Consider the following 25548-nt stretch of genomic DNA (forward strand, 5'->3'; position numbering starts at 1 on the left):
TCATTGTAAATATATATTTCCCTTAAATATTCCCATTGTTGTAGTACTCTGTTTGATAAAGGCACATGATTTTTTTAAAATGATTTTGCAGCTTATGTTTAACACATCGTCTGCCGAAGCTGTACCATTCATTTTGGCTATCCGTAGAGGCTATCCGTAGAGGCTATCCGTAGAGGCTATCCGTAGAGGCTATCCGTAGAGGCTATCCGTAGAGGCTATCCGTGGAGGCTATCCGTGGAGGCTATCGGCAGGAGTTGTGTTAACAAGATTAGAAATATTGCTTAAAAGCACAAATGGAATGCATTGTTTTATTGTTCAGATCACTGAGTGAAAGTTTGGTAGACTCACACTCAGTGTTGTTCTGATAAACTGACCACAATTGTGCATGATTTGTTGCCATTTTGAAAAACAGAAACAGAATTGCATATAAACCATTTTGAAACCTGATGTCAGCAGTTTAGAATTCCATCTTGAATTCTGGTCCATCTTGAAGTCTGATGCTTTCCATCTTGAATTCTGATATCAGCCATCTTGACTTCTGATGTCAGGCATGTTGAATTCTGATGTAAGCCATTTTGAATTCTGATGCCATCCTTCTTGAAGTCTGATGCCATCGATCTTAAAGTCTGATGTCATCTATCTTGAAGTCTGATGGTATCCATCTTGAAGTCTGATGGTATCCATCTTGAATTCTGATGTCATCCATCTTGAATTCTGATGTCATCCATCTTGAATTCTGATGTCATCCATCTTGAAGTCTGATGTCATCCATCTTGAAGTCTGACATGCGTCATATTGAATCCTGATGTCATAGATCCAAAATTAAAATGCAACACATAAAGCTAGTACTGATCAAGAAAAACATGACCAAAATTGTTTCCATAATCATAAATATTAGTTAAAAAAGTATCCATAAAGCTGATGCTACGTTCCTGCAGTTGAATGAATATGGATGTTTTTATTTATATCCATTGTTGGCAAATGTCCATTAATTATCTGTACCTGTGATACAGGAAGTTGTATGGCTGCATGCGTTGGTATGAGCTGCCCATGAACTATGGGTTGTATAATCGTTGCAGTTGATGTAACGGTCTGTGTTGGACGCATTCCAACAAATCCTCTTTTATCCCTGAAAAAAAATCAATAAAGAAAGCTAAACAAACAGTTTGGAAGAACACTTGCACATTTTTTAATTTACAACATTGAAATACAAATATGGGTGATTTTTTTTTACTGTGGAGTGCTTTGTTTTGCACACACGAGTCCCAAGCAATGATAACACACACTAAGAACACAAAGGCTAAGACGCTCGTTTTGTAAACAATTACACGCTATGGCCACCTGACGCAAGCGTAGGTGATGACTTTCCCGCTTTAACTGGAATTTATTGATTCTATTACTGTTGAATATTTTAACTGGAATGAATGGATTGATTGATTTGATTTAGATTAAATTTACTGAGGAAACCGCCTAAGTCATTTTCATCCATGCATAGCCCAGTTGATATGCACTGAATTCAGGGAATGATCTCTACATAACATCACTGATTTTATACTCAATGTGGCTACAGTTATTGCCACTGATTTGATAAGTGAAAAACCTACAAAAATTGTCACAATTGTTTTCTCTGTTTGCATGCTGAGATGATGGTTGACTTTCATTTTTCAAACACAATCACAAAATCAGAGTTTCAAGGTTTCAGACACTGACATAAGAGAAAGCAAATGAATTACCGTAGTAGTGAATACTCTGGGATAAATCTGTGGAGCATACATGTACTTAAGAACAGAGGGCAAGAAGATAAATCATCGTTTTAATGGTGCTTGTTTGGAGAAACGTACTAGCATTTTTTTGCTACATGTACTAGAAGCTTTGTGATGAGTGGCTTTCGCAGTAAGTGGATTTCGTAGCGGGTAGCTTTCACAGGGAGTAAGGCTTTGTCGCAGTAACTGGTCCATTCATCAGAGTTGAGGATTAATGTTTTGTGTGTCATGAACAACTGGTGCTATTTTGGGAATACCATCCTTAGGAGCTGTTAATTTGCCCTTACGATTTGAGCAGTTGCTTTGTCAGGAGTTCCTAAATAAGACCCATGTTGATAATGCCCCCTAGGAGTTCCTAAATAAGATCCATGTTGATAATGCCCCCTAGGAGTTCCTAAATATAAGTCATTGAAAATGACACAGTCCCCGTTAAGTTCTCTTTGTGCTTGTCATATTAAAGCGGAGGGGTTGTCGCGAGCGTGTCCTTGAAACTTGAGTTCCAAATGGCGTATACAACAGATTGTTTATTTACATCAAAACACGTGTTTCGTGTCATAGTAATATGGCCAAAATAAAAACAGCCGTTATTCAGCCATCTTTGATCTGATTATGAAACACACTGATATGTATGATGTATGTGCCAAATACAAATGAAAATGGTACATAAATTGTGGAAATATAGTAGTAAGACCAAAAAGTCAGATGGCTGTCAATCGGCCATCCTTTGAAACAAATTGTCATGGACATGCATCCTAACATGTATAAAGTACATGTATGTGCCAAATTTGAATGAAAACTGACAGAGCACGTCCAAGATACCACATAAAAAAACAAAAACAAGATGCCTGCCAGTCGACCATCTTTGATCCAATTGCGAAATAAATCGTCGTGGACATGTATCCTAACATGTATAATCTATGTACCAAGTTTGAATGAAAACTGACAAAGCATGTCCAAAATACAACATTTTCAAAAAACAAGATGGCTGCCAGTCGGCCATTTTTAATCGAATCGCTAAACCACTGCATGTACATATGTCCCACACAAGGTACAAGACACATGCAAAGATTGAACGGAATCGGTCCACAGGATTCTGAAATATGACGTTGGATAGACTGACGCATGGACAGACGGACACACGGATGGTCGGACGGACAGACTCAGGAACTCACGGACGGTGGGGGACATGTATCCTAACATGTATGATCTATGTACTAAATTTGAATGAAAACTGACAAAGCATGTCCAAAATACAACATTTTCAAAAAACAAGATGGCTGCCAGTCGGCCATCTTTGATCCAATTGTGAAATAAATCATCATGGACATGTATCCTAATATGTATAATCTATATACCAAGTTTGAATGTAAACTGACAAAGCATGTTCAAAATACAACATTTTCAAAAAACAAGATGGCTGCCAGTTGGCCATTTTGAATCGAACCGCTAAACCACTGCAAGTGCATATGTCCCACATAAAGTACTAGGCACATGCAAAGAATGAACGGAATCGGTCCAAGGGATTTTGAGATATGACTCCAGACGGACACACGGACGGACGGATGGACGGAGACCGAATTATAAGTCCCCGTTTTCGGACTTCGTCCGAACGGGGACTAAAAACACATGTTGATAATGCCCCCTATGAGTTCCTAAATAAAACCCATGTTGATAATGCCCCCTAGGAGTTTCTAAATAAAACCCATGTTGATAATGCCCCCTAGAAGTTCCTAAATAAGACCCATGTTGATAATGCCCCCTAGGAGTTCCTAAATAAGACCCACATTGATAATGCCCCTAGGAGTTCCTAAATAAGACCCATGTTGATAATGCCCCCTAGGAGTTCTTAAATAAGACACATGTTGATAATGCCCCCTAAGAGTTCCTAAATAAGACCCATGTTGATAATGCCCCCTAGAAGTTCCTAAATAATACCCATGTTGATAATGCCCCCTAGGAGTTCCTAAATAAGACACATGTTGATAATGCCCCCTAGGAGTTTCTAAATAAAACCCATGTTGATAATGTCCCCTAGAAGTTCCTAAATAAAACCCGGTAGATAATGCCCCCTAGTTTCTTTGACCAAGACACATTTGATCATTTATATAATGGGCTTTGCATCATGCATTCTTGTTATACTGCTTAGTAATGATCTTATTGGTGTCACAGAAGGATAGTTGAAAATTGTTTATTGAAATTAATAATCCCCAGAACAATATAGATAAGCAATTATAGTATGAAACAAATGTATACCTCATTCTCAGCAATAAAATAAAGAAAGAAAAAATATATTTTAATTATTTCTAATGTATTGCAATACAACTAATTAAGACTGAAAGAAATTGAAATATAAAATATTCCATCAGTGTTATTTATAAAAAATATTTGTTCACAATTTTATGAACTGGCTTGGCAATTCTCACCACCAATTAGATACATTTGTATAATTGTGTACATACAGGTACACTAACAAATATTAAATATTAATTAAAGAATTTATTATATAATCTGGACAAAGGAAATCAATATTTTTCCTTGCTAGAATGATGCATTTTTCCGTATCCGTGTAACTTCATGCGGAAATCCTAAAAAATGAGATTTAAAGTTCACAATTTAGCAATACAAATGTATTAGGGATTGTCAACTTGTCCATGTTGGCTGCAGGATTTTATTTTACAGCTAACATGTCAGAATAGTAAAACAAGCAGCCTCTCGGCTGAGATAGCTCCGCTGTTAGCATTGCACATTTGAATTAAAGCACAGAAGATATCATTAGAAAATGAACAAAATGTATAGTATCAAAACATACAGACTTGCGGTTTTCAACAAGAAGTCGAAAATATCACTTTTACCAAAAATGACAAAAATATTCACCAAAATTAGAGAATTAAAGATATTACAAAATGAACAAATCTGAGGTCCACATGTAGTACCTATATATGTAATATCAAAGCAATTGGACTTGCGGTTTTCAACAAGAAGTTGTAAATATCACTTTTTACCAAAAATGACAAAAATATTCATCAAAATTAGAGAATTGAAGATATCATCATGAAATGAACAAATCTGAATTAGAACCCCATGTAGTACCTATACATATAATAACAAAGCAATTGGACTTGCGGTTTTCAACAAGAAGCCGAAAATATCACATTTTACTAAAAATGACAAAAACATTCACCAAAATTAGAGAATTAAAGATATCATTACAAAATGAACAAATCTGAGAGAGGTCCACATGTAGTACCTATATACATGTATGTAATATCAAAGTATTGGACTTGCTACAATCAAAGACGCGTTGAACAGAAAGTCCATTTTGGGCTAGTGCCATTGTACAGGAGACGTTTCAGTAAAGAATTGTTATGCATATCAAAATCCTATATTGAAACAGAACATGTTCTATATTCACCAAAAAACAACATTGCTGTGTTTCTAGGCATGCAGCAAACTTGAAACAAAAGAAATAGACAGATCCAAACGACCTGCATCCTTGAAAATTGAGTCTTATCGCCTTTGCTTTTCCGAGTGAAACAAAATTAGAATAGGTTATTTATTAGAGGTGCCCTGGGAACCAAAATTTGGAATGCGGATCACTTTGGCGATGAAAAATCGGTGATAATACAATGTAACCAAAGGTGAGAGACTACCTCAGCAATTGCTACTGTAATTGCCACCCAGTTGATATTGGTAAGATTCCGGGAAACATTGTGACCAGTGAGGAACAAAACGTCACAAAACGTTGGGAATTTTTATGGAGGACATGGATTCATTTGTATTACAGACTCCCGGGGAACAATTCTTCGTGATATAATTCAGTCTGCAGTGGGAAAAGTCAAGGATAATTAAAAATAGCAACAAAGGTCAAAAACATTGTTATGCTAATTACTTTTTTCACCATTGAACAACAACAAATTGAATAAGTTCTGGGCCTTCCTCATAAAACGTTGTCTGTACTATCACAATTTATATCTCAAAAGTAAATACATATATTCATGGAATATTTTAGGTTTAACCTGAACGGTTACATGTAATTTGTTACTCAGGGGGGGGGGGGGGGGGGGGAGTTGCATGACACGATTGGTTGAAATACTCATCTCATTTGCATAAATTAATATTCATGAGCAATGAAAAACTCGTCTTTTCAGTAAAATTGTGCCAAAATGCTTTCCGATAGCATAAATGTTAGTTCTAAATTGATTGATTCTATCGTTACGAGCTGAAAAAATAATCGGAAAAATGATGTAAAGGTAATTTTTGAGACACGTTTTCGATCAGACTCCAGCTAACTATTGAAAGTAAACACAGGTTTTCTCTTTACCATGATCATAGCAAGTTATGAAATTCATGGAGAATGCAGAGGCACGTTTATATTTCACTCTAGTATTATTGCTCAAAATTGCTCAAAATGTTTTCGGTGACTTTTATTAGTGACAAGTTACCTAATTAGTATGCATTTCAAAGAACCACAGTGTGTGTGCATGCGCAGTTTGAAATAGAACAGATTTGAACGCAATAAAATCACGCGTAGAACTCGAGCTCCAGCAAGAAATTGTGGCGTCAAACTGGTTGTCGGTTGAATTGTTTTGAAATAGACATAATTTTGGAGCCTGTATTTGTCTATGAAATGTTTCTAAGTTTTGTTGAGGATTATTCTGTAAAGGAATGGCTGAAATTATTTCATCTGTTCGTAAACGGGAGGTTGTTGCTTGACGATGGGCTACGGACGACTGACGTCGAAACGTTCCATTCAGATCAGATGGCGCCCTCTCGTGCCAATCCCCCCCCTGTTGTTACTATAAATAACCAAACATATTTTAGTATAAAGTAACTATGTAAAAGTGACCTCATGTGACTAATATACTAAGTACATGTAACAAGAAACATTTAGTGAAGCAGTATGCTCTGGTGAAAATAAATTACGACATTATCCTATATTATACAAACTTGCGCATATTGATATAGCAATGAAACTCACTGATTTACTTATAAACAAATATCTTTTCATTTTTATTCCAAGTACATAACCAATTCTCAACGCAAAAACAGTGTACATCGTAGAGATGACCTCAAGCAGTAGTAGTAAGTTGATTAAGGCTTTCCATGCACAATGTGTTATCTGGAATTTCTGAGTACAACATGCAATGAACTTTTGAATGGGTTATTGTGAGATCTAGAATGTGTGGCTAAGCAAAGCATTGCAATTTTATTCTGGCTTGTTTTGACAATAGCCATTAGATTGACTGTCTACAGATAATTTATACCTACATTGTATAGTTTTGAGATAAAAATTCAGGTTTGAATTACATAAATTTGAACCACCAACAGTAAGGAAAATAATGCAATAATGCACTGCGGAGTCATGCCTGCGGGCACTGCGGAGTCATGTCTGCGGGCACTGTGGAGTCACGTCTGCGGGCACTGCGGAGTCACGCCTGCGGAGTCACGCCTGCATGCACTGTGGAGTCACGCCTGCGGGCACTGCGGAGTCACGTTTGCGGGCACTGCAGAGTCACGTCTGCGGGCACTGCGGAGTCACGTCTGCGGGCACTACGGAGTCACGTCTGCGGGCACTGCGGAGTCACGTCTGCGGGCACTGCGGAGTCACGCCTGCGGGCACTGCGGAGTCACGCCTGCGGGCACTGCGGAGTCACGTCTGCGGGCACTGCGGAGTCACGTCTGCGGGCACTGCGGAGTCACGCCTGCGGGCACTGCGGAGTCATGACCTTATTGACCTGATGTGAGGGCGCACTTCCCATAGTGCTACAAGGCAGGGCAATACTACAGTTGTAGGTATAGTACATAATATGTTGACAATAAAAGATTCAATCAGTTGAGGTCTTTAAAGTTCTGGTTAACCAGAATATCAGTGTAAATGTCTGAGTAACAGCTCCTCTACTCTAAAACGTTATTCTTTCCAAACAATTTCAGGCAAAAACATTCTTATTTTAAAAGCTATTGGAACAAATTCTAGCGACAAATAAAACTAGCAGTCATTTTTGCGACTTACTAAATGAAATTTAAATGCCACCAATGCCACCAACTTGTGTTGTCGTTTGTTTTATCATTTTCTGGTCTTTTAATCGCTGCTATTTAAAACTTACTCTTAATGTTTACACTATGGCTGTAATGAATGCAAAATGGCTGATTTGAATATTAACGTTCAGTATTAGCCGATAAATCTCTTAAGTGTTATCTGCGAAGAAAATGGACGACAGACGTCACAATAACAATAGTGTCAAAGAGAGTTCACTCTCCTTTTTTTACCATGTCTACATCCATGCCCTCAAGGTGAGTTATTCAAGAGATAAGTAAAACACAAAAGTAGTACTCCAGAATTTAAGCTCATTAGCATGAATATGTATCCTTGAGTAGACATGAATGAATTAAGGACTGGTCCAGCTGCTCCACTGTACACCCTGCCCCAAGCAAAAGAAATCAATCATACTATAATACACCTGAACATTTTCACTGACATCTATCTGATCTTTCCAGAATTTGGGTACAATTTCAGTTTGTTTATTTTTCTCTAATTTTATTGTTGGAATAAAACAATGACAGACACACCTAACAATTCACATACATGACCGTTTTTTACTAAGTGATTTTTATAATCATGAAAACAATGATTATATCTCATAAGATGAGATCCTACATGCTAACACACTCCACACACGCTAACACACTCCACACACGCTAACACACTCCACACACGCTAACACACTCCACACACGCTAACACACTCCACACACGCTAACACACTCCACACACGCTAACACACTCCACACACGCTAACACACTCCACACACGCTAACACACTCCACACACGCTAACACACTCCACACACGCTAACACACTCCACACACGCTAACACACTCGACACACACACACGCTAACACACTCGACACACACACACGCTAACACACTCCACACACGCTAACACACTCGACACACGCTAACACACTCGACACACACACACGCTAACACACTCGACACACACACACGCTAACACACTCGACACACACACACGCTAACACACTCGACACACACACACTCGACACACGCTAACACACTCGACACACGCTAACACACTCGACACACGCTAACACACTCGACACACGCTAACACACGCTGACACACTCGACACACGCTGACACGCGCTGACACGCGCTGACACGCGTTGACAAACGCGACACACGCTGACACGCGCTGACACGCTGACACGCGCTGACACGCTAACACACTCCACACACGCTAACACACTCCACACACGCTAACACACTCCACACACGCTAACACACTCCACACACGCTAACACACGCTAACACACTCCACACACGCTAACACACGCTAACACACGCTAACACTCCAAACACGCTAACACACTCCACACACGTTAACACACTCCACACGCGCGACACGCGCTGACACGCGCTGGCACGCGCTGGCACACGCTGACACGCGCTGGCACACGCTGACACGCGCGGCACACGCTGACACACGCGCCACACGCTGACACGCGCGCCACACGCTGACACGCGCGCCACACGCTTACACGCGCGCCACACGCTGACACGCGCGACACACGCTGACACGCGCGACACACGCTGACATGCGCGACACACGCTGACATACGCGACACAAGCTAACACACTCCACACATGCTAACACACTTCCCACATGTTAATACACTTGACACACGCTAACACACTTGACACATGCTAACACACTTGACACATGCTAACACACTTGACACACGCTAACACACTTGACACACGCTAACACACTTGACACACGCTAACACACTTGACACACGCTAACACACTTGACACATGCTAAAACACTCCACACATGCTAACACACTCCACACATGCTAACACACTCCACACATGCTAACACACTTGACACACACTTCCCACATGCTAACACACTTGACACATGCTAACACACTTGACACATGTTAACACACTTGACACATGCTAACACACTTGACACATGTTGACACACACTAACACACTTGACACATGATAATACACTTTACAACACACAAGTCACAGTCAGGAAATGGTATAGTTGACATTTTAGAGGTTAGAGAGAGAAAGCTAAATTCCACCGATTACAATTGGCAAAACTACAAAATGAAATTGCAAAACTAATCAAAGTACAAGTGACATGACGGTGAAATAGTCTAATGTTTCAGCAGAGTCTTGCAATAATAAGGGCATGCATAGTTCATATATTCATAGTGGGGAAACAAATGACCTTGACTTTGTTAACATTCTATCATAAGTGTTATGCTAACACATATGTTTATATTATCACCAATAGTGATAAATTTAATGGACTCATAGAAGGAACTAACCTAATAGTGGGTATACGCGCTACATATATATCAAGTATCAAAGCAATTGTTTTTATAAAGTCAAAAATAGTATTTTAACCGAAAATATTAACTAAAATTAGAGGATTAATGATATAATTAGAAGATTAACTGTATCTACTCTCTTAGAAGCGCATCTCAAATATAAATGTACATAAATAAACAAGCAGCCTGTCGGCTGAGATAGCTCCGCTGTTAGCAATGCACATGGCAATTAAAGAACAGAAGATATCATTAGTAAATGAACAAATCTGATAGAGGTCCACATGTAGTACCTATATGTATAATATATCAAAGCAATTGGACTTGCGGTTTTCAACAAGAAGTCGAAAATATCACTTTTTACCAAAAATTACAAAAATATTCATCAAAATTAGAGAATTAAAGATATCATCATGAAATAAACAAATCTGAGAGAGGTCCACATGTAGTACCTATATATGTAGTAATATCAAAGCAATTGGACTTGCGGTTTTCAACAAGAAGTCGAAAATATCACTTTTTTACCAAAAATTACAAAAATATTCACCAAAATTAGAGAATTAAAGATATCATTACAAAATGAACAAATCTGATAGAGGTCCACATGTAGTACCTATATATGTAATATCAAAGCAATTTGACTTGCGGTTTTCAACAAGAAGTCGAAAATATCACTTTTTACCAAAAATTACAAAAATATTCACCAAAATTAGAGAATTAAAGATATCATTACAAAATGAACAAATATGAGAGAGGTCCACATGTAGTACCTGTATATGTAATATCAAAGCAATTGGACTTGCGGTTTTCAACAAGAAGTTGAAAATATCACTTTTTACCAAAAATGACAAAAATATTCACCAAAATTAGAGAATTAAAGATATCATTACAAAATGAACAAATCTGAGAGAGGTTCACATGTAGTACCTATATATGTAATATCAAAGCAATTGGACTTGCGGTTTTTAACAAGAAGTTGAAAATATCACTTTTTACTAAAAATGACAAAAAGATTCACCAAAATTAGAGAATTGAAGATATCATCATGAAATGAACAAATCTGAGAGAGGTCTACCCAAGGTACATATACACCAAGTATCAAAGCATTCAGGCTTGTAGTTTTCAAGAAGAAGTCGAAAAAGTAAAACATTGACACGGACGACGACGGACAATCACTCATATGATAAGCTCCGCTCGACAAAGTCGACAGCGGAGCTAAAAAATTAATATATTGTAAGCTATGATAATTGACCATAAACATAGCTTTGCCAATCACATACAAATGTACTAGTAAACAGGAGGGTGCTCACAACCCAATTCCCCCAAACACACCTCCCACTACAACACACTTTACACATAATTAGTGTTTTGGGTTTTACATGTAAATGATTTAATATTAATTTTAAATTTGACCTTAAGGTGACTTTTGGCTGACTAAACTAATATGTATGACATGATCAAATCATATTTGAATATATCAATTATCATATTACTGGTACATGTGTGAATGATTCTAATACAATATATGCAACAGCTATGCGATTTCTGTATATTTCTGGTTAACAATTGCCATAGTAACTGACAAAATCAGATTGGTGTTTTTAAACAGATTAACTTGGTAGACATGATATGAATAAAAGCAGCCATGACTCAAATCAATCAATGACAAAACACAATCTGAAATGAGTCATTTCGAATCTGAACTTGAAACAAATGCATGTTGTTGTAAAGTTTTATTGCAATCAGTCAATGTCAGAAACATGGCTGTAGAATGACATTCATGAATACAAATTTTATTACATTCAGTCATCTTCAAACATGTTGTAAATAAAATGGGGGAAGTTTTCAGACTGCATCCAAATGGGAACTAAAATTTGAATCATGAAATCTTAATGATTTAGAATAAATTGTTTTTATACCATGTACACATTTATATAAAGTTGATTCAAGCATTTATTGTTTTATAAGTACCTGCAGCAAACTACAGATAATGTATCATAGTGCATGGATAGTAACATCAATTCAACAATACCTGAGTTTTTGAATCTTATCTTCCCACATTTTGCGTTCAGCTGTAAGGACAAGATTACGTTCTTTTTCTTTTACCAATTCTCGCATCAGTCTTTCAGAAATCCTAAAGTCCGATTTCAGTCGATCTACAAATTGTACAGCTGCAGAGAAAATAAATATTGATTATTGTTGAAACATTGCGGTTTTTTAAAGTCTTCATTGAATGTTTTCAGAAATTCAAATTGAATTAAATATATCACTTCTATTACACAGTCTAGGCAAAATAAATGTTTTTGATATTTGATTTTGATATTTGGTAATAATGAATATTTTGTCAAAATAGTGTAAGTGTCCCTGTAAGTGTTACAGTAACCGATTGAGCACTAACTTCAAACAACATCTAGAAAATAGTTCCATTTGTAGTTTGCTTTTTTCCCACAGAAAATGTTGACAAAAATTTCAACTTTTTTGATCAAAAACTAGAAGCAATGTCACATTTTTTAATATTTAGATTAAATTCAGTAAAAATTTACCAAATGTAACAGTATTTTGAGCAGTAAAATAATTTGGCACTCAAAGGTTAGTAGACAGAACCACGGGGGCTTACACTGCCAAAGCCTATATACTGTTTATTAAGGCATAAATGTCTTCTGTGTTCAAAGTTTGTGCCAAGTTGGATATACTTCTAGGAAGCTAGCGGATGATTAAAAAGCTATATATCAAAACACATTTCTTATATTTAGATCCATTTCAATATTATTTTCGGCAGAGAAAATAATAATAAAATAAATAGATTATGAAGACAATAAACAAGACATAAATATCACAGTCCCTGTCTTTGAAAAAGAAATACATGGCCTTAAACATCACAAATAAAATGAAAATGTTTAATTTCATTTTACAATATAACACTGGAAAGATTTATTATATATAAAATGTCAAATATTAGAGGGGAAACTTACATACATGTAGACACTAGACACCATTACTGATCAAAAGAATTATTCACATTGTTATGTTTTGCTTTTTTGGAAATGTGTAGGATTCACCAATTTTGAATCAAACCACAAAAAACATTTTGAATAAAAATGGACCAGAGACGTCAGAAAAATTGATGACATGTTGAAACAAATGTACATATGAATACAATTATGTCTAGTCTTTGTACCAATTATGATGTTCATATTAAATTTTAAATTATACCAGGGTGGGGGGTAAAATTGACCAAGACATGTCAAGAAACAATTGATGACATCACAAAAGAAACTGACATGACATCAGTGAAATGAATGTTTGTGACAATTTGTGCTTTCTTTTTTATAATTATTTAATTTATAACCATGGCCAAAAAAAAAAAATACTATAAAGTGTGTTTAAGAAAAAAATGAAAACCAAAACAGAGTAGATTCTGTAAGATTTCCTGAAGGCATGAGTTTGTGTTATACTTTAAGCTATTTCATTTTTACTGCTAGAAATATTCACGATTTAGGCACTTTATGGCACTTATGAAAAATAAATTTTGCAAAAGTAACTAACACTTCCATGTCATACGACTCCAGAGAAATTTTCTGACTGAAGAAAACCTGCAAAGACTCATGGGTAATAGGCATTACGAACTGGCTTTCTTTAGCCAATAGAAACATCTTCTTTGGATATGTGGTTTTTCACATGTAGATGTTTCATAAATATTTTATAATTTTTTGATTTTAATTAATTAATCTTGCAATTGATGTCAACAAGTTGTTGCTGAGCATGTTGGTCCATTTTTGTGATACATGACGATGTACAGGTCAATATTTAACAGGAAGTGAATATTCCACATTCCGGTTGCCATAATAAGATACATACTAGTAGTTGGCGTGTAAGGCTTGGAATACCATGTTTTAAACACCAACTACCTCATGTAAATAAAATTCTGATGTAAAAACTAATATGACCCTATTATATATAGGTGGACTCTAACAATATTTCACTTATGCCACAAATTCAGAGTCAAGCAAGTTGCTTTTATTAGTTCCTCATTTGCCATTGACATGGCAACTAATGGACACTAATCAAGTTATTATTGGAGTCTTTTTGTTAATAAATCCATTGATTTTGTGCATTACCAAGTCCCATTAAACATGTTGTATTTTCCAGGACATAAGTCTATTCATATAATGTGTTCAGTCTGAAGTGGTCAGACTGTGTGTTATTTTCGTCTATAGTTTGAAGCCACCTGTTGGATCGACGTCAGCTGTAGTTAGAACACTTGGGTAAAAACATTGACTGTTTATCAGTGTCTGTCTGAACATACAAATAGTATAACTGATGTAGACAAACTTGTGTGCAAAAAAATTGGATTTTTGTTGAATCAACACCACTTACGTATCAGATACATGTACAAAGCAAATAGGTATCTCAACATTGTGTTGGGTGCATCCTTTGTTGCCTAATTCATGAACATGTGAGCGTCTAACAGACACCCAACAACAAGCACAATATATCAGAAAATATAGGTTAAAATATGAAGGCTTTATAAGACTCACCGTGTTTTAGTATTGTTTGCTTGCTGTGAACGGTTTTGCCGTTTCCGTTAGATAAGCCAGGTAAGAGCTTCTTTAGCTCGTCGTACCTTTTGTTGATGGCTTTTCTTCGTTTCTTCTCAGATAGCTTGTGAGTAGCCTTGCGGATTTGAGCGTGTACCTGATCGGTCAAGTGCAGTTCAAAGTCATCGGTCGACGGGAACGTACCGTCTTTGTCGAAGCCAAAATTGCTCTGGGAATCTAGGCCAGGACTATGCGAGGCCTCGCTACTACCGCTGGGACTATTAGTACTGGTTGTGTCCGAGTTACCGTCCGAGCTCATGTTTTGACAGTTCCATCCACCGCACCATATCCCCTGTGTTATCGGGGTAATTTGCCAGGTCGTAGAGTTCTAAACGCAGCGATCAGACCGCCGTAACTGCATGTTAATGTTCCTTATTTTAACGTAGATGATCATCGGCCAGCTGCGCTGTTACCAATCCGTAGCAATAATTACATGTTTCGGGTCAGCCTCTACCACAAAAAAATGCGTTCCCTTTCTCTGTGTGAACACACAGTCCAATTACATGTACTTTAAATACACGGCAACTACACGTAGAGCAGTCATCATTTCATGGAACGGTCCCAGTTGGTTTGTTCATCAAAGCGTGGTATATTGAACTATAACAGAGAAAAGCCCTGAAAGGATATAAAATATGATGATCGAATTATAAAATTAGACATGCACTCGTCGGCTTTGTTCTGTTGTCACTTTCAAGATGGCGAGGCAAGAGGGCTCATATTTATGCTAATTACTAAAAGTAGAATTTGATTGGTCCTTGGTGACATAATGCGGTAGGTTCTATTTTTAGTCACAGGTTTCCCGTGGTATAAAATGGCGGCCACACAGCAGTTGCGTTTATATAGTTCAAACATGGATATTTTCAGCTGTTCGTTCTCAATTTAGATTCTCGAGCAGGGTAATAATCCACGAGTTACTTGTTGAAACGGTAAGTAAGTAGACATCCACATTTTGGAAATATTAACATGCAGTATGTCAAAGGTTTATTGACGAGATCATGCAAATTTGAACAGACCACTAATGACTTTCAATCAATGTCGTGTCTTGAAAATGTGTTAATTTCATTACGTAAGAGTTATGTATCCGAATCGTAGGTGTGGTTTTAAAACAATAGATTTGACCCAGTGATGCTAATATCCGTGACCAGGGACTGTGTTGTGATACAAATATGTTTTCTCACGTGTCACGGCGGAAACTCATTGTGAGTTCATCTTGAATGTTTCATCCAAAATGCCTCCACGTATTAAAAAAACAATGCAACGAATGTTGCACGATCGGAAGCAATTGACCAAGTGTAATGCACCAGTCCCTCTCTACACTGGGACTGTGCCCGAATATTGCGAGGATAGCATGCAGAACATTCGACATGAAGTCCCCCAGGCTTAATTTGTCATTTCTCCCGCGAGAATAAAATCATTTCATCGAAGGACTCTCGCCCAAATTCCTGCATTTCGCAGACACTTCCGACGTTTGGTTTTTATTCTCGCCAATAAAAAAAATTAACAAATTAGGCCTGAGGGATTGTCACAGTTATAACAATACCTGCTTGAGTACTCAATGAGGGCTAACATACATGTACACACTGATGTTATTGTATCATCTGTGATACAGTGACTCTGGGGTGGGAGATAAGCCAAATCATCATACTTGAAACATGCAGCTTTTGGATACAGTAAACCTATTATTTGATTACCGGTACATGTCTAATATTTTTACTGTTAGGCCTATTATTTATGTTACTGTTATTTATTTGGTGTTATTTTTACAACTGTACTTTATGACCACTGATCAACAACTGAATATTTTTGTACATATTCTAGCTGGCATTCCACAGTATATTGAGAATGAGCAATCAAATAGGCAACATGGTAGTTTTAAAATTAAACAATGCAAACTACTGCATCACATTTGAAATGTTATAAGGTTGTATCTACAGTACCCAGACATTCCATTAATCACACAGGTACAGCGTGTATATCTAAACTGCAGATCAGGTGTGAACACATTTATTTTGTTTCAGACCAATTTAGCACGTTCGAAACTAACTACTAAAATAATTTACTAAACGAAAAGTCATGTTCAATAAAATTACATTGCTAGTTTTAAATTGAGCACATTAAGCGTTCCACAAACTTTGACCAAGAGCATGCATACTTGTATATATGTGTAGTTCACAGTATGCAGTGCACATGTTTAGCAGGGCATCCAGTTCCAAAGAAAATGACAAAATCTGCTGCAAAATCCTCTGTATTTGTCCCATATTCATGTATGTGTCATGAAACCTTGTATAACACTCAGAAATACAATGTGATTATCACAGTGATTGTCATGTAATTATAAAACCTCTAAATTTATTTTTAATTTAGTGTTGAAGCCTGACCTCTTTCCCCTCTGTATTGTGTGGGAATGTACAAATCTGTATTGCCGTCGTTATGCCAACAACATTTCCAATTATATCTTTGTAATAACACATCATTGTTAAGAAAACCTCTCAGGCTGGGGGAAGGAGATACAAATACCTGGTGCTTAACACAAAGCATGTATATGTCTGTGTTCATTTATTGTTTAATAGATATAATACGATCACCTCGTGAGAGGATGTGGTGTAGTGTAACTACTCAGGCCGACTGTCATGTAATATATAATGCAATTATGTAGAAATCAGCCAATAGCCAATCCAAACCACCACCAAAAAAAAATAGACTTACCTAGTGGCTTTTCAGTCTTGTTAGGATCACCTACATTTTAATTTTTCCTCCTACTTGAAAACAAAACTACATCACTGATACATGAATTGTCAAATAATATTTATCTGTGTATTTGTTTTAGGGAATGTGATTGTCAGCAGTCTCTCTGGTCTAATGTTTTTTTTTTATTCAACTAAAATGATTTAATCAAATGCCATAATGATCAAGTCATTTTAGTTGAAAAAAAACACATTAGACCCGAGGGCTAGTCACAATCCAGAATGTAAGTAAGAATCTCAATTCAAGATATCACTGACATTAATTCCTTGAAATTCCAGGTGGAGGCAAAAAAAAATGCAGGAAGCAATGTTGAGAAATCTCCAGGCCTTATCCAAAAGGTCCTTGGATGTCAGCTTTGACCTGGACAATACCAAATATACACCAATAGAAAACATTGGCTCTGGGGCATATGGTGTTGTGTGTTCTGCTGTTGACAAGAAAACATTAGATAAAGTAGCTATCAAGAAAATACCAAATACATTTGATGTGTTAGTGACAGCAAAGAGGACTTATCGAGAGTTAAAAATATTGAAACATTTTAAGCATGATAATGTAATAACTATAAAAGACATTTTAAAACCAACGGATCCTTTGCAAGCTTTCAAAGATGTCTATGTGGTTCTGGACCTAATGGAAAGTGATCTTCATCAAATAATCCACTCACAGCAACCACTCACAGATGAACATTGTCGCTATTTCCTTTACCAGATCTTACGTGGACTCAAGTACATACACTCAGCAAATGTCATCCATCGTGACTTAAAACCCAGCAACTTACTTGTGAATGAAAACTGTGATTTAAAAATTGGCGATTTTGGGATGGCACGAGGTGTGATGCAGACGAGCAGTTCAGATGAAGCAAATAAAGTGTTCATGACGACGTACGTAGCGACAAGGTGGTACAGAGCTCCAGAATTATTGTGTTACTCAGATGACTATAGCCAAGCTGTTGATATATGGTCAGTTGGGTGCATTTTTGCAGAAATGTTAGATCGAAAACATCTGTTCAGAGGAAAGAATTTTGTTCATCAGATGGATTTAATCACAGACATTCTTGGCCAACCACCAGACTGTGTCTTAGATATGATAACTAGTGATCAAGTTAAGAACTATTTCAGGAGGAAGTACAGAAATAAATTACCGTTGCCATGGAAATTGAAGATTCCAAAAGCTAATAATGATGCACTTGATCTTCTGACAAAAATGACAATGTTTGATCCAAAGTTGAGAATAACTGCGGAGGAAGCATTAAAACATCCTTATTTATCAGAATACCACTCACCTGACTCAGAACCTATATGCTTTCCAAAATTTGATTTTAGTTTTGAGAAACAAGTAATGACCAAAGATTCAATAAAACAGGCTATTGTCGATCTTATCACAGAATTCCATCAGCCCAAAAAAACTCGAAGCATACCGTTAGAACTGTTCTTGAAACCAGCACCTAAACCTGATGCAAGCATTGCTAAAAAAGTGCCATTGGATGAGTCAAATAAACATGGGGATGATAAGAAAGATTTATCTACAAGTGATTTGTTGCAGTCACAGTGGCAAAGTCTACTGCAATTCAGTAAAGATCAAAAAGAAAAGGTCAATGATTCTGTGGAAACTGGAAATCTTGGTAAAGGAACCCAAGTCAATGTATTCAAAGTCCCAGAGACATCATCTAAGATGGCTTCCCTAGTTATGAAGGATGAAGAGATCTCTTCGCAGACTCATTTGCTCATGCCAAAAATAGAAACTGGAATTAGAGATGTGGGGTCGGTAAATTGCGATATTGTGATGAAAAGTGCTTCGTTGTTATGTGATAAGGAGGAAACAGTCACCATGACAGCCAAAGAGCAAAACTCTTTAGATATGCCCACAACAGATGTACTCATGGTGAGTGCCACTGGAGAGGGTCCTAAAACCAACCTCGGGCAAAAGGATTTGGTATCCATGGAAACAAAGGAGAATGATGAAAAGCCTGGTGATTTGGCTGGAAGGCAGAAAACTATTTCCATGGATACAAAGGCTCTTATTAAAGCTGCATTGTTGAACTCTGCGATGAGAAATAAGAAAGGTCAAACAGGTAATACTTCTTGTGTCACTGTGTACGTTGTTTGCAAAGTAAATAGCTTTTTAGCTTCCATCACTTTTCTGGATTGTGCAAATATTTATCCCATGGTGCAACAGTTTTTATGCTAATTTTGAACTTAACACGATCTCTTATTGGCTACAGATCAAAATTTATTTCTATGACCTTGTATTCAGTCTTAAATTCAGAACCCAGCCTCGCATAATTATGAAAATTAATTGTCAATATCGATCATATGTTATTTACACACAACAAAAAATGTACAAAGCAAGTAAATTGTAAGTTTATTTAAATATCATTTTTATTTGAAATATAATTTTAGCAGTCATTTAAGGAAAGAAAATTGAAATGATTAGATCAGTTATTAATTTATGAATTAAACTCATTTTTCCTATTTGTTTTGCCCATGGAAGAATATTTAAATAATTAGATATTATTAGTCATATCAATGAGTTATTATTTTTTGTTGCTGTTTCATTGCACTGAAACACTTTTTAGTGTAACTATGAAAATGAAATGAAAATTGTTATTGTGTAAAATTATTATAATCATCAATGATAATTTCAGACTTGGTTCTGAATCTATGACTTGAAATGGAGACTGTTTATTTTTACTACATGTATAACTAAGTCTTATTATTCTCTCTCTTTTAAGATGTCTCATCCAGCAGCAACCAGAGTAAAGGGGGTGGGAAAATGCCAGTTACTGCATTGTCTAGACAACGAGAACGAGAGGAAAAGCGTAAGCAAAAGCTTCATAAATCTTTAGAAAGACAAAAAAAATTGAAGGACAAGAAGAAAGCCAAAGAAGAGGAGGAAGGTTTGCTGCTAACTGACAGTGATAAAAAGTTGCTAGAGAGATGGAATACTATGCAGGCCACGACAAAGCCATTTGTTCATCCAATTAGAAACCACATCAAAGATTTAGAAGAGTTAAAGGCATCTAAAACCACAGGGCATTCAAAGAACAATGAAACACTTGGGGAAGTCAGTGTCCTGAAAGTAAAAATGTTACAAAACGGTCTCTCATATATGAGAGAGTCCTTACACATTCAGGAATCTAATGGACAAGTTGGTATACACCTCCCAGTAACTAGTCTTAACCACTCTGTGACCACAATTAACCAGCCTATCACCAGTGAGAACCAGTCAACTGATATTGCCCAACATACTTTTTTTAATCCCCAGTCGGAAGTTTTAGAATTATCAACTGGCAGTCAACTCACAAATTCACCATCCCTCGATAAGCAGGTTACCACTGCAACCAGTGTTTCAAACCAGTCGTCAATCGACTCAACTTTTAGTATGAAGGCGAAAGAGGAAAGGATGGACCAACAAATAGATGTGTTGGGACTCAAGAATGTGGATCAGGGCTCTCAGTTGCATTATGATTTCTTAGGAAGTTTTCAGAGTGAATCTCAAACTACAACAATCTCACCTGACGATTCATCTGTGGCACCCTCACAGCTTTTAAGTTCCGTAGATCCACAATCAGTGTCGGTGAACTCTGTTACTTCAATTCCTTCCAATCTAACATCACTTCCCTTGAATGTAGGTGGTGAGTCCACTGTTGAATATAGAACACCCACAGAACGAGACACCCCATCACCACCAACTAATCTTCACTCCCCACCAACATACAGCGCTGCCATTGAAGCTAAGCTTTCCCAGAGTCTAGCGTTTACTGATGCAGCTGAACATTGTCAAGAAAGTTTACATGTTGGAGTCCTCACAAGCAACACAGATCTGTATCCCAGACAACATAATACTAGTCAGTCCAGTAATCAAGTACCACATCCTCAGGATCTTAATACAAAAGCAGCCAACTCTCCTCCAGATGTAGCCATGGTTACCAAACAGCTGTCTAGATCTATGATGGAGGATACATTACCACCACTGCTACAGCTGACTCCAAAAGGAGATGGCAGTGGGTATGGGTTAGGATTTGACTTTGATGAGTTATTATCTCAATCACTGGTTGGCGTTCCATCAATGCCAGTTGTCCAGGAAGAACCAGTTGCTAAACGAAGGTGAGTAAGCTTGTTTACTGTGCATTTAATCCATATGATTGTAGATGAAAGGCAAGTTATAAGAGGGGAAAATTCAGTCTTTGTTATTGTTGTTGTCGTCGCCTATGACTGTCATAACAACCCAAACAATTTTTTTCAAACTTGGATATTATATTAATCAGTTTGGGGTCTTAGTCAAATTTGTTTGTTACATGTTCTATTTATATTTTTCAAGATATTCATTAAATTTCCCTTAAAACTGTCTTCTTGTGGTTTCAAGTCCTCACACAATTTTTATCAGATCATCTTCAAATATATATATTTTTTGGGAAATTTTATGCAATTCAAATTATATTATTCTATGAGGAACATTAAGATTAATACATTACATGTAGTATTATTTGAAGAACTTGAATATTAATTTTGATGATTTTTGTAGCCTGTATTTTCCACACAAAATGCCTAGTATTGTATGTTTCAGGACTTTTCTAATAACTTTCGCCATGCAAAGAAATGATATTATTATCCATCCATTCATACAATGTACATTTGTTATTCAATGCAGCTTCTCAATGGACAAGGTTGTAATACATGTAGTTATGCTATGTTTGTTCCAAGCTGAGAATATATGTATATTCACTGAATTACATTTTTTTTTTGTCACTCTTTCCACAGTTTCAAGCCTGATTCAGCACCACTTTCGGCGTCATTGATTGCCGATTGGTTAGATGTACGACATTTAGACCAGGCTGAGATGACAGCGCTACAACAAGAATTAGGAATCACTTCACCAGTAACATTAGGAGCCGACTTTACTGCCAACCAATGATATCGCATTGGTAACCGACTTTACTGCCAACCAATGATATCGCATTGGTAGCCGACTTTACTGCCAACCAGTGATATCACATTGGTAGCCAACTTTACTGCCAACCAGTGATATCGCATTGGTAGCCAACTTTACTGCCAACCAGTGATATCACATTGGTAGCCAACTTTACTGCCAACCAGTGATATTGCATTGGTAGCCGACTTTACAGCCAACCAGTGATATCGCATTGGTAGCCGACTACTGCCAACCAGTGTTATCGCATTGGTAGCCGACTTTACAGCCAACCAGTGATATCGCATTGGTAGCCGACTTTATTGCCAACCAGTGATATCGCATTGGTAGCTGACTTTACTTCCTACAAGTGATATTGCATTGGTAGCTGACTTTACTTCCTACAAGTGATATTGCATTGGTAGCCGACTTTACTTCCTACAAGTGATATCGCATTGGTAGCTGACTTTACTTCCTACAAGTGATATCGCATTGGTAGCTGACTTTACTTCCTACAAGTGATATCGCATTGGTAGTGGTAGCAGACTTTACTGCCAACCAGTGATATCGCATTGGTAGCAGACTTTACTTCCTACCAGTGATATCGCATTGGTAGCTGACTTTACTTCCTACAAGTGATATCGCATTGGTAGTTGTAGCAGACTTTACTGCCAACCAGTGATATCGCATTGGTAGCAGACTTTACTTCCTACCAGTGATATCGCATTGGTAGCTGACTTTACTTCCTACAAGTGATATTGCATTGGTAGTGGTAGCAGACTTTACTGCCAACCAGTGATATCGCATTGGTAGCCATCTACTGCCAACCAGTGATATCGCATTGATAGCCGACTTTACAGCCAACCAGTGATATTGCATTGGTAGCCGACTTTACTGCCAACCAGTGATATCGCATTGGTAGCCGACTTTACTGCCAACCAGTGATATCGCATTGGTAGCTGACTTCACAGCCTACAAGTGATATCGCATTGGTAGCCGACTACTGCCAACCAGTGATATCGCATTGGTAGCCGACTTTATTGCCAACCAGTGATATCGCATTGGTAGCTGACTTTACTTCCTACAAGTGATATTGCATTGGTAGCTGACTTTACTTCCTACAAGTGATATCGCATTGGTAGCTGACTTTACTTCCTACAAGTGATATTGCATTGGTAGTGGTAGCAGACTTTACTGCCAACCAGTGATATCGCATTGGTAGCAGACTTTACTTCCTACCAGTGATATCGCATTGGTAGCTGACTTTACTTCCTACAAGTGATATTGCATTGGTAGTGGTAGCAGACTTTACTGCCAACCAGTGATATCGCATTGGTAGCCATCTACTGCCAACCAGTGATATTGCATTGGTAGCCGACTTTACTGCCAACCAGTGATATCGCATTGGTAGCCGACTTTACTGCCAACCAGTGATATCGCATTGGTAGCCGACTTGACAGCCTACAAGTGATATCGCATTGGTAGCCGACTTTACTGCCAACCAGTGATATCGCATTGGTAGCCGACTTAACTGCCAACCAGTGATATCGCATTGGTAGCCGACTTTACAGCCAACCAGTGATATTGCATTGGTAGCCGACTTTACTGCCAACCAGTGATATCGCATTGGTAGTCGACTTCACAGCCTACAAGTGATATCGCATTGGTAGCCGACTTTACTGCCAACCAGTGATATCGCATTGGTAGTCGACTTCACAGCCTACAAGTGATATCGCATTGGTAGCCGACTTTACTGCCAACCAGTGATATTGCATTGGTAGCCGACTTTACTGCCAACCAGTGATATCGCATTGGTAGCCGACTTCACAGCCTACAAGTGATATCGCATTGGTAGCCGACTTTACTGCCAACCAGTGATATCGCATTGGTAGCCAACTTTACAGCCAACCAGTGATATCGCATTGGTAGCCAACTTTACAGCCTACAAGTGATATCACATTATATCGCAGCAGATAGTCTGATTACATCATTTGTATTGAAATGAACAAAATACTAAAATTTTGAGAATATTGCAGATGGTAAAGATTTATGTCTAGAATTCTCAGTGTCAGATTTCAAATGTTTCAGGTTTACTCATAGATAATAGTCTATGATTTACTCAACAGCCAAAAAGAGAAACATTGGATCTTGCAATATCATTTTTGCTTTTTCATGATATAGTCAGTATCCATCATTCAGATGGATTTAACTTGTACATACATGAGATGTATCCATTTTGACATTTTTGTTTATTTTTTAAATTATTAAATTAAGAATGAGGAAAATGTTTTTAGTGCTTTGGCACAATAACCATTCAACTTTTCTTTAATGAAAATGTGCTATTTGTGACACAAATATTTATTATGACTTCAAGAGAAATTTTTTTAATTTGTTTCAATTCACATTTTCCAACAAAACAAGATACCAAATATTTATAAAAGCCCAATCTTTAATTTGGGTTTCGTCCATGAGCCCGTCCAGAGTCATTTAATGTTGAACCATCATCAGTGTATTTGTCAACCTGTGGTACACGGTGTCATACATGTACATATCGATACTTGTATATGGCTGACTAGCAGCCATTTTGAACATAACATTTGTTTACAATCAATCATGGATGCACATTGTTTATTTTTCTAGTTTAGATTCAATTTTTTTCACTTTGTCAGTTAAAAACTTCACTGGATCAACTTTACCGTCTCAAACCTTTACTTTTTAGCTACTACATATGATTTGAAATGTAAAAGACACTTAAATTTACAATGACTTGTTAATGTATGGAATTGTCAGTAGGTCAATATATTATTATTGCGCAATGTAGGGATAGGGTATTATGTCAAGTTTAATGTCTTTTAATAAATAATTAAAAATTATTGAATTTTTGTCTTTGAACATATCCAACACTTACCATGACTTATCACTACAATGCACAAAACTGTATTCAGTCTAGGGAGTCAAATAGATTGCTACACATGTTTCTACAACCTAGGGAGTCTAAAGGACATGCCACAATCCAGGAGTAGTCTTTTGAAAAGCAATAAAAAAAAATCATATAGTCCACCATGAAAGTAGTCTACCCGGAAAATGTATTAACTTGAATGTTTAACTGAATTTGCAGCAGTACATATACTAAGGTAATAACGTTTGTATGATTATACATTTTATTTTTATT

General features: G+C 37.1%; 2 protein-coding genes across 2 annotated transcripts; one reads left to right on the top strand and one right to left on the bottom strand.

Moving 5' to 3' along the window:
* Positions 1-886: 886 nt before the first annotated feature.
* On the bottom strand, positions 887-15428 carry LOC144355859 (uncharacterized). The gene is made up of 3 exons (XM_085491434.1): positions 14664-15428; positions 12158-12296; positions 887-1129 (listed from the first exon to the last, which is right to left on the bottom strand). Exons 1-3 carry the CDS (start codon positions 14980-14982, stop codon positions 925-927), a joined length of 663 nt encoding a protein of 220 aa, XP_085347560.1. The 5' UTR covers positions 14983-15428; the 3' UTR covers positions 887-924.
* A 91-nt stretch (positions 15429-15519) lies between these two features.
* On the top strand, positions 15520-25249 carry LOC100376580 (uncharacterized). Its single transcript, XM_006818827.2, has 4 exons — positions 15520-15649; positions 17747-19539; positions 20200-21574; positions 22229-25249. The coding sequence occupies exons 2-4, from the start codon at positions 17763-17765 to the stop codon at positions 22380-22382; spliced, it is 3306 nt and encodes a 1101-aa protein (XP_006818890.1). The 5' UTR covers positions 15520-15649; positions 17747-17762; the 3' UTR covers positions 22383-25249.
* Positions 25250-25548: the final 299 nt, after the last annotated feature.

The sequence above is a fragment of the Saccoglossus kowalevskii genome, chromosome 16, assembly GCF_978046115.1.
Source record: "Saccoglossus kowalevskii chromosome 16, keSacKowa6.1, whole genome shotgun sequence".
In the NCBI taxonomy this organism is placed as follows: Eukaryota; Metazoa; Hemichordata; class Enteropneusta; family Harrimaniidae; genus Saccoglossus; species Saccoglossus kowalevskii.

Bases quoted from the DNA above. Each gene is read 5' to 3' on its own strand.
- LOC144355859 (XM_085491434.1), bottom strand. From the start codon at position 14,982: ATGAGCTCGGACGGTAACTCGGACACAACCAGTACTAATAGTCCCAGC. The intron at 12,297-14,663 runs GTGAGTCTTATA...TTTTCTCTGCAG, and splicing joins GCAAACAATACTAAAACACG to CTGTACAATTTGTAGATCGA. The intron at 1,130-12,157 runs GTATTGTTGAAT...ATTTTTTTTCAG, and splicing joins GATAAGATTCAAAAACTCAG to GGATAAAAGAGGATTTGTTG.
- LOC100376580 (XM_006818827.2), top strand. From the start codon at position 17,763: ATGCAGGAAGCAATGTTGAGAAATCTCCAGGCCTTATCCAAAAGGTCC. The intron at 19,540-20,199 runs GTAATACTTCTT...CTCTCTTTTAAG, and splicing joins AAATAAGAAAGGTCAAACAG to ATGTCTCATCCAGCAGCAAC. The intron at 21,575-22,228 runs GTGAGTAAGCTT...CTCTTTCCACAG, and splicing joins GAACCAGTTGCTAAACGAAG to TTTCAAGCCTGATTCAGCAC.